The 9589-nt window shown below is 39.1% G+C and overlaps 1 protein-coding gene across 1 annotated transcript; it reads left to right on the top strand.

Annotated features, from left to right (window-relative positions):
- The first annotated feature begins 3106 nt into the window (after positions 1-3106).
- On the top strand, positions 3107-9358 carry cep72 (centrosomal protein 72). Its single transcript, XM_053611037.1, has 12 exons — positions 3107-3222; positions 3387-3517; positions 3894-4086; positions 4166-4280; positions 5134-5306; positions 5412-5479; positions 5567-5603; positions 5854-6018; positions 6203-6342; positions 6558-6651; positions 8636-8814; positions 9069-9358. The coding sequence occupies exons 1-12, from the start codon at positions 3108-3110 to the stop codon at positions 9192-9194; spliced, it is 1536 nt and encodes a 511-aa protein (XP_053467012.1). The 5' UTR covers position 3107; the 3' UTR covers positions 9195-9358.
- Positions 9359-9589: the final 231 nt, after the last annotated feature.

The following is a 9589-nucleotide window of genomic DNA, read 5'->3' as shown; positions in this document are numbered from 1 at the left end:
CACCGTGGGAATTCCCTGTGTGTGTGGAGTTTGCATGTTCTCCCCGTGCTGTGGGGGTTTCCTCCGGGTACTCTGGTTTCCTCCCCCAGTCCAAAGACATGGTAGGCTGATTGGCGTGTCCGTAGTGTATGAATGGGTGTGTGAGTGTGTATGTGATTGTGCCCTGCGATGGATTGGCACCCTGTCCAGGGTGTACCCCGCCTTGTGCCCCATGCTTCCTGGGTTAGGCTCCAGGTTCTCCGTGATCCTAAAAAGGATAAGTGGTATAGAAGATGGATGGAGAGATAACAGTCAGGTTTTGCTGTTAGCACCTGAAAACAAAAGAACAATACCTTTTTTTGACACACCTTTTTTCTTTCTTTTTTTTTTGGGAAATATTCAATGTCATATTAATGAGAAATCCAACATAGAAGGAGCAGAGACAGCAAATGCTGTGCTCAAAGTTACAGAATCCAATGCAACTACAATGTAGTTGTCCTGAGATAGGCAGAAATTTGGCTCAGCTAGTTAGTGATCTATTGCCATGGGTGGGATTTAGGGGGCCAGGCCCACTCACAGAACTGCTAGTGCCCCCCAGTTAGTTTGAATGATACATGAATGATAATAAGTGATATTGGTTTTTGTTTTGTAGGCTATTTATTGTAGATGGTTTCATATAATGAAGGATGATTGTCATATTATCTAAATTGCAAATGCCCTCATTGCAATTCCATTCTTCCTTGTGTGGTTGTTTTAAGTCTGGCTTCTGTTCATTTTGTAAAGCAAATTGTTTGCAAAAAAAATTAAATGTGGCTCCTGCGTGCCATTTTTCTAAACAGTCTAACCTATGGAAATGTATTGTGAATTTGTTGCTGAGCTCACTGTATTCTCTTTATTTAAGTTAAAAAAAAAGCCTACATGGCAATGTATACATCCAAGACCAATTTGTACAACCTCAGTGTCAGTGCTACCAAAGGCCATTTTGAAAAATCTGTAGTTCCCAGCATTCTTTGCAATGGACTGCATTAGGAGAGAAATTTAGGGATTGACTGTTATTTTATGTGTTTTTCAGTAAAGGAAAAGACATGTTAGTGTATAATGTTCTCTTAGGTTGGACATTTGAAGTGGTTTCTGTAATGTTTTAAAATTTTGTGGTTACCATTGTGGGGGGAACGGTGGCATAGTGGTTGGAACATTTGCTTCACACTGCCAGGGCTGGGGGTTCAATTCCCATTGCTGCCCTGTGTGTGTGGAGTTTGCATGTTCTCCCCGTGCTGTGGGGGTTTCCTCCAGGTACTCCGGTTTCCTCCTCCACTCAAAAGACATGCATCGTAGGCTGACTAACATGTCCGAAGTGTCCATAGTGTATGAATGAGTGTGTGAATGTGTATGTGTTACCTGTTCAGGGTGTACCCCACCTTGTGCCCAATGCTCCCTGGGTCCAGGTTCCTTATGACACTGAAGGTTAAGCGGTATAGAAAATGGATGGATGGATGGACACCACTGTGCTGAAGAGTGGTGCTTGTGCTTAGGCTGTGGGCACTCATTGATCTATATATCAGTACTGACACTAGTTTTTTTTCTTAATTGTTCATGATATACATTGTATATAATGATGAATAAAGCTGCTTGTTTAAACATAAAAAAAAATAATTAAACCTCAGTAAATTAATTTAAAAAATTAAGTTGGACCAACATTTGACAAATGTAATAAAGTTAATTAAACATACTAGAGTAAATTAATTTGACCTAAACCAACTAAATTGTGTTGACCCAACTAAACTGATTTATTTTGAATGAACTAAATTAAATTGTGTGTAAAAACTTTATTCAGTTAAATTAAGTAAGAGTAATGAATTATTTTTTTGAGTGCAGGCACATTTATTTATGTCTAAAACCACAAACTACATAAACAGAAAGTAACAGTAATATGCCACCACAATAGTTACAACAGGTGGAGTACTATTTGAACAACCAACTTGACAGTATTTGGTTTCAGACATAGCCTCTGAGTTTAATGAGTGATGACTCATTATAGATTTAGGTGGGGACAGTGGGTTATGGTGTTTCTATGTTGTATGTATATGGAGCACATACAACTTAGTACAATAATTTGTATACCCTTAGAACATGTGGAAAAAGACAAAGAATTATATTTTAATTAACAAGAGATTTACTGTGTTATGTTAGGTTCTACAAAGGTTTCTTCATTATCAGAAGTAGCAAAAAACGTTTAAATGGTAGCTGTAACATTATCAGTAATGAGAAAATATCAAAATTATAAGCTACCAGTTTCGCCCAAGTGCTTTCATTCCTTTCTGAATGTGTTTAATAACTTATGTTTAAAAATACTTTGCTTTTGTGAGTGCTTTCACCCTGTTCCATATCTGTGGATATAGGATACACCTACATTTCATGTTTACATTATTAGAATTAGTGAGTTAGTGTATTTGTTTGTTTGGCAAGATACAAACCGCACTCACCTGCACAGGTATTTAAAATATAAAATAAATACAATATGTGTTTTTTTTTGTTACTTAAGCCCAAGTGAACCAAGAAACGCTAATTAAGTGATTTTATATATTTATTCACTTTTGAGCCTGTTTCTGTTTCAGATCCTAACGCAAAGCGCGCATACAAGTGACGAGTCGTTTGAACGAGCCGACTCTTTTTCGTGAACGTTGAGAGTCGACTCTGAGAACTTTTTTTTGCTACTCATCTGCTCTAAACTTTCATTAAAATAGCTGGACTTTTAAACAATTATCTCGATAATTGCCTCGCTAAATACAGTAGAATCTTCAGCAAAAGGAACAGGCACAGAAATAACGATCGCGTATTTTTGCACGCACACACGACACATTGCTGTTTAAAAACATAAAAACAATGCACAATCATGTTATTTTTGTTATTTAGAATGAAGAGTGCGATTTCGTTTATGGGTAGGCAAGTATCATTGGTAAAAAAAATATATATATTTCAAATATGTCTGTTTCGTAAAGAAAAGAGTCGTTATGGAGCCGAAATAGTCGGCTCTTATTGGTGAGCCGAGCCAAATGATCTGACTCCCTGAAAAGACCCGAAATTCTCCATCAACAGCGCTTATGAGGTGAAGTAGGCGGTTGAGAGACATGCGCATGCGCACTGCGTCTCACCGGCAGTTTGAAACTATGGCGGCGACGCAGTGTTTATCATTAACAGAGCAGTGGATACGGGAAAAGCTAAACCTTCAACACCAGTGTTTAGGTGAGTATGTTTTAGAATACGTGTTATAAATATTCTACAAGGACATACCAGAATAGAACAGCACTCATTTCAACTCACTTAAGTCTTGTTTATCCTATTAGCTTAGCGTGTGGTGCTAATTTCTTCCTTTATTATTATTATTTTTTTAACCCATTCACACTCAGCGGATGTGCGATCACTGCGCCTGCCAGGAACATATGAAACAGGAAAAATAGGCCATTTGGGACTTGCTCTGAAGAACTTTGTTCGCTTGAAAAGTCTAGACTTATCTCATAACGCCCTCGTTTCTGTAGAGGTTAGTTTCCTAATGATGTTATAATGTTTAATAGTGTTGCTTAGTGTTATTTTTCCTGAAGGAGATGTTTCTTTAACGTTTATGGAAGGAGTCTCCAGTGTCAGTGCTTTGTAACAGTAAGTTTCCCAGCATGGGAAAGTCTCCAGTGCTTACTGGTTTCTCTGGAACATAATCAACTTTGGGCCACTTCAGTAACTCCTTGTTGGGTTGCGAACCACCCCATTGTTGATTATTTTCCTTTAATAGCATGTCCAATCATGGAACATATTTGCCTCCTCCCCCCCCCCCCAGCAGGGATCATGATTTTCAGATATTTCTATCTAATATATTTCTGTGCTGTGTGTAATTTTCCTTCCTTTCCTGCACTGTTTTCCAGGGCATTCTGCATTTAAAGTTGCTTGAGAACTTGAATCTGTACTACAACAGAATCTCCTCTCTTCAGGACGTCCTGTCTTTAGGAAACCTTCAAAATCTAAAAGAGCTGGATCTGAGACTGAACCCTGTTGTGAAAAAAGATCCCTACTACCGCCTGTACTTAGTCCAGGCAATCTCGAGGCTTCGTAAACTCGGTACATGTTTGTTACTCGGTACACTGGACGCTAGAGTTGGTTTTAGATATATGTGAATAGTTGGTTTATTTGTTGACAGATGACTGTGTCGTGAGGGACAGAGAGAGAAAAGCAGCCCTCATGCACTTCTCTGCAGAGTTGGGACTCGAGTTCAGTCCGAAATCCCCACTTTGTACAGTGGAGCTAAGGAACAGGTGATTACATCTTTATATTTTCAATTACTAGGCGTGTAGAGATTGATTTATTAAAATAGTTCATCCATGCAGATTCAGAACAGTGTGTATTAGGAACAGTTCCTCAAATAAAGTCCATTTCTACACATGCAGCTCTTTATTACTGGTGTATTATTATGAAGGAGGTGTGGCCTCTGTGCCTGTAACAGCCAAAAGGGGTGTGGCCTCTTTGCCTTTCAGTAGCAGTCAGTTATTACCGTAATTACTAGATGTTCAACTGTTCACGTCCCTGGACTCAGAATTAAATGAATTTGTGTGAGATGATGTTCACAACTGCAAAATTACGTTAAACTGTATGGTATGTCGTTTGTTTATTTTCAGATGAATCTTGCATTATTAAGACATTAATAATAGTCAATTATATGAATTATTACACCTTTTATTAAACATTCTCGTATACTGGAAGGATTTTGTAATTGAGACGGCCCTTAAAATGGCTGACTCCCTGATCAGTGCCCTGACTACTGAACCAGGGAGCTAGTTGAGACATATACATGGCCTCTGTGTCACTCCATCAGGAGGAGATGTGGCCTCTTTGCTTTTTGCAAGGTTTGCTTTTTAAGAACAGTAAAGAAGTTGTGGCCACTGACTAAAATTAAACTTTTTGCATGATACCGAATAATTTTTTGTTGCATTGTATCACACTGAAACAGCTCCAAATGGTATTGTCTGGGTCCACTGATTAACCGTTTTATACATGTATATTGTATTGTTGTATTGTCTCAGAAACAGACAGACACCCTTATTTCCAATACCAAGTTATTCTCAGCAATTCTCACATTATTCTTTACATATATTTACATTATTCTCACAGGAGCAGCAATCCTAGGATTGCCTCGGTGAACAAGATGATGATGTCGAAGCTCATGCTCCGGGAAGGTAACGAGGAAACGGTACTAAATCACGACTTTGACAGGAACAGGAACATACTGACACAAGACGCTCACACTGAAGAGAACAGCAAACCAGAGTCTACTCATTTACAAGGTTGCCTAAGTGACTTCAGTGTAAATATTTCACATTTACAAGGGAAAAATATTAAATATTGAATATTATTTTGATGTGGTTTTCCACTTTTTTTTTTCTCTTCAGAAAATCCCTCTGAACTTCTAAAGTTACTCAGTGGTTATGATTCAGGATTGCTGTCGTCACAGAAACAGGTGCATCTTGTTTTAATTGTGTGACAATATTTGGTGTGTATTAATTTCAGAGTCATTAAAGTGATTATTGTTCATTCGTCTATTTAGGAATTTCAATCCAAACTTAGGAAATGTCATAAAGCTGGTGAGTCTAATTTATACCCTGTTTAAAAGTCTGTTTGTCCACAAGAGGGCGCCATTTCTCTTCTTCTGTCAGAACACTATTTATATCTTTGGCGGTGGTTTGGCTCTAAACAGTGGTGTCTCAAAATATCGGCTCAAATGATGTTCTTCCTCGTAGTTTGGGTTTGAAACCTTGAAATCAAAATGCACCATGTTGTACAGTTTCTTAAATATAAGTAAACATTAACTTATGATACTTTTGCAACCACCAGAGACCCGCTACACAGTTGGAGTGCAGCCATCAAAGGATGCTCCCAGAGTCACCTTCGTTGAAGCACCTGTAAAACGATGCACTTCTCGTAACCTCACACCCATCAGAACACAGGCAGAAGGTTATTTCACGCCACATCCCAGCAACAAAAATCCTTCTTCACGAGGTATTTGTTTGGGATTGAATTTGGGATTTGGGCAGTGGTAACTCAGTGGTTAAGATAGTGTATTAACTATTTTTTTTTTTTTTTGCAAGTTCACATGAGCCGGACGACTTTTATGTGTGTGATGGATTCAGGAAAGTCGTTGGATAATTAATGATAATTACTCTCTCTTAATATTCTTTTAAAGGAGATGATCAGCCAGGCTATTTGTTAAAAGATTACTCTGAGAGGAAACTGCACCCACCTAGACTAACATACCGAAGCTCTGATGATGGAGAACCCGAAGGATGTTCACGTGTACCCGAGAGAGCCAGAAAACCCTGTAAGGTGAGAGCGCATTCATTAAGCAAGCATATTTATGAGCACTGCTTTTTAGCAAGTCTTGTGCTTAAGCGTGGTCTCAGGCACAAGGTCAGGCCATGTTGGATTTCTATTTCTATTGGAAATGTTATTATTTAAAAACAATTAATGTGAAGTTTAATGCCAACCAGGATTGCAGTAGGGGACCGCTAGTTTAAGAAGTAATGCTCTTTTGTGTACAGGGAGCGTATAGGAAACCGATGGAGTTGCTTCTCAGTTTGGTGGATGAGTACTGGTCTGGCGAGATGAAGGATCACAGTACCAAGCACTTTTTCAGTGAGTGAAAATCCTCTATGCAGCATTCATACACGTATTACAAGCAGTAGTGTACACACAGTGATGTTTCATGTATGCACTTCTGCGCTATGAGGGTGTGTCTCTTCTGGGATAATATGATGTACACAATATATGTTGGAAACAATGGATATAAAAAGTCTACACACCCCTGTTAAAAAAATCATGTCCGAATTGTTTCCACCCTCGATGTAAAATTCCAAAATAAAACGGGTGTTTTCAATCAGTGGGATAACAATCAGGTGTGAGTGAGCGTCCTGGTTTATTTAAGGAACAGGGATCTATCAAAGTCTGATCTTGTTTGTCGAAGTGTATCATGGCATGAACAAAGGAGATTTCTGAGGACCTCAGATGCTCACCAGGCTGGAAAAGATTACAAAACCATCTCTAAAGAGTTTGGACTCCACCAATCCACAGTCAGACAGATTGTACAAATTGAGGAGTTTCAAGACCATTGTTCCCCTCCCCAGGAGTGATCGACCAACAAAGATCACTCCAAGAGCAAGACGTGTAAAATTTACAAGGTCATAAAGGAACCCTGGGTAACTAATCTAAGCAACTAAAGACCTCTCTCACATTGGATAATGTTAATGTTCATGAGTTCACCATCAGGAGAGCACTGAACGGCAATGGTGTGCATGGCAGGGCTGCAAGGAGAAAACCCACTGCTCTCCAGAAAGAACATTGCTGCCCGTCTGCATTTTGCTAACAGTCACGTGGACCAGCCAGAAGGTTATTGGAAAAAGGTTTTGTGGACGGACGAGACAAAATTAGAACATGTTGTTTCAAATGAGAATAGTTATGTTTGGAGAAAGGAAAGTACTGCATTCCGGTATAAAACCCTTATCCCATCTGTGAAACATGGTGGTGGTAGTGTCATGGTTTGGGCCTGATTTGCTGCATCTGGGCCAGGATGACTTGCCATCAATGATGGAACAATGAATTCCGAATTATACCAGCGAACTCTAAAGGAAAATATCAGGATATCTGTTTATGATCTGAATCGCAAGAGAAAGTGGGTCATGCAGCAAGACAACGACCCTAAACACACAAGTCGTTCTACCTAATAATGGTTAAAGAAGAGTAAAGTTAATGTTTTAGAATGTCCAAGTCAACATCCTGACCTTAATCCAATAGAAATATTGTGGAAGGACCTGAAGCAAGCAGTTCATGTGAGGAAACCCACCAACATCCCAGAGTTAAAGCTGTTCTGTACTGAGGAACGGGCTAAAACTCCTCCAAGCCGATGTGCAGGACCGATCAACAGTTACCGCAAATGTTTAGCTGCAGTTATTGCTGCATAAGGGCGTCACACCAGATACTGAAAGCAAAGGTTCACATACTTTTGCCACTCATTTTCCTCAATAAATAAAATACCAAGTATAATATTTTTTTCTCATTTGTTTAATTGGGTTCTCTTGATCTTCTTTTAGGACTCGTGTGAAAATGATGTTTTAGGTCATTTTTACGCAGACATATAGAAAATTCTAAAGGGTTCACAAACTTTCAAGCACCACTGTATATATGGTACATTTATAACAGCCAGTGACTTAATCTGATAAGATATAGAATATGATTCTTTAATGCTTTTTCAGTGCCCAAAGTTTATAAAACACTAAGTGTTTTTTTCCCCTAATACCATGTCCTAAATCTGGCTACTGGAGTGCTGGATGTCTGTCTTCTCACTGGTTCATGAACCAGGAGTTGATGACTGTGGTTTAACTGGTCAAACTTTGGATGCAAAAAATAATAATAATGTGCACTGCATCAGATTACAAAAACATGACTAGTAAAACAATGGTTAACAACCAGATCCATTCAGTCACCATCACCAGATACATGCTGCTGTGAAAATGGTGCAAAGCTTTACACCCCTTAGTGTGTGGACCCATTCGAGAGAGACTAGGCAAGATAATGATGCACCTACATGGCGTTTGTGGTTTGTTTGTTTTCCCCTTGTGTGTAGTGCACGCTGTGCGGATCCTCTGTATGATGGAACAGGAAGTTAGGAACGGGGAAAGCGAGATGGATGCTCTGAGAGAGAAGATCCAAACACTGAACGACCAGATAGACCTACGGAATAGAGAACATCATTCGGAGATGCGGAGGCTTTCCGAGCAGCTAAAGCAAGCACACGGCAGCATCGTAAGTCTGTGCAAGTGGTCCGAATCATTTTCACACATTGAATCACACATGAATCAGTCAGAATGAATCATTCTGAGGATGATTCAGACTCCATTTAAAGCATTGTAAGAACTCAGTATTTCATTTTTGTGTGGTATTATGTTAAAAGTGTGATGCTTTGTTGTAAAAATATCTTTTGTGTAAATCTTAAGTGTGTGTGTGTGTGTGTGTGTGTGTGTGTGTGTGTGTGTGTTTTTAAAATCTTTTTTTAACAGGAGCATCTTGATCAGGAGTTGAGGAGTGTTTTGGAGGAGAATGTGTCTTTGCAGAAACAGCTGATCAGATTAGAGCAGCAACTCCTCTCCGATAAGCTGAGGGAAATGCCAAACGCACAACGCTGAGAAGATCTCATAAACCGTGATAAGTTTAGCCAGCTACTCCAAACATGCTTATCTCATACAGATCAGAACGAGTTTAAAAAATCCATATCCTTTCTAAAATTCTCCAAAATGTGTACTAGTCTTTATTTCTACAGAACTGTAGAAATAAAGTTTCTTTATTGGTGGCTTAGTTGTATGAGCAAGAACGGTTTTAACTCATTTGTTTTGTGAAGTTCATGCGAACCCTGCCTTTCTCTCTCTCACTCACACACACACACACACACACACACACACTTCTTGAGCAGATTTGATGAAATGATGTCATTCACACTTGGACAAAATTAGACCCTGTATCAGATGTTTCTCTTGGACAAGGCTTAATTTGTCCAAAGACTGACGGAAACTACAGCGGCATC

The sequence above is a fragment of the Ictalurus furcatus genome, chromosome 23, assembly GCF_023375685.1.
Source record: "Ictalurus furcatus strain D&B chromosome 23, Billie_1.0, whole genome shotgun sequence".
Taxonomy (NCBI): Eukaryota; Metazoa; Chordata; class Actinopteri; order Siluriformes; family Ictaluridae; genus Ictalurus; species Ictalurus furcatus.
This window is presented reverse-complemented; position numbering and strand designations above follow the sequence as displayed.

Coding starts and splice junctions, on each gene's coding strand:
- cep72 (XM_053611037.1), top strand. CDS start 3,108: ATGCGCATGCGCACTGCGTCTCACCGGCAGTTTGAAACTATGGCGGCG. Junction 6,019..6,202: donor CAAAAATCCTTCTTCACGAG/GTATTTGTTTGG, acceptor ATTCTTTTAAAG/GAGATGATCAGCCAGGCTAT. Junction 6,343..6,557: donor GAGCCAGAAAACCCTGTAAG/GTGAGAGCGCAT, acceptor TTTTGTGTACAG/GGAGCGTATAGGAAACCGAT.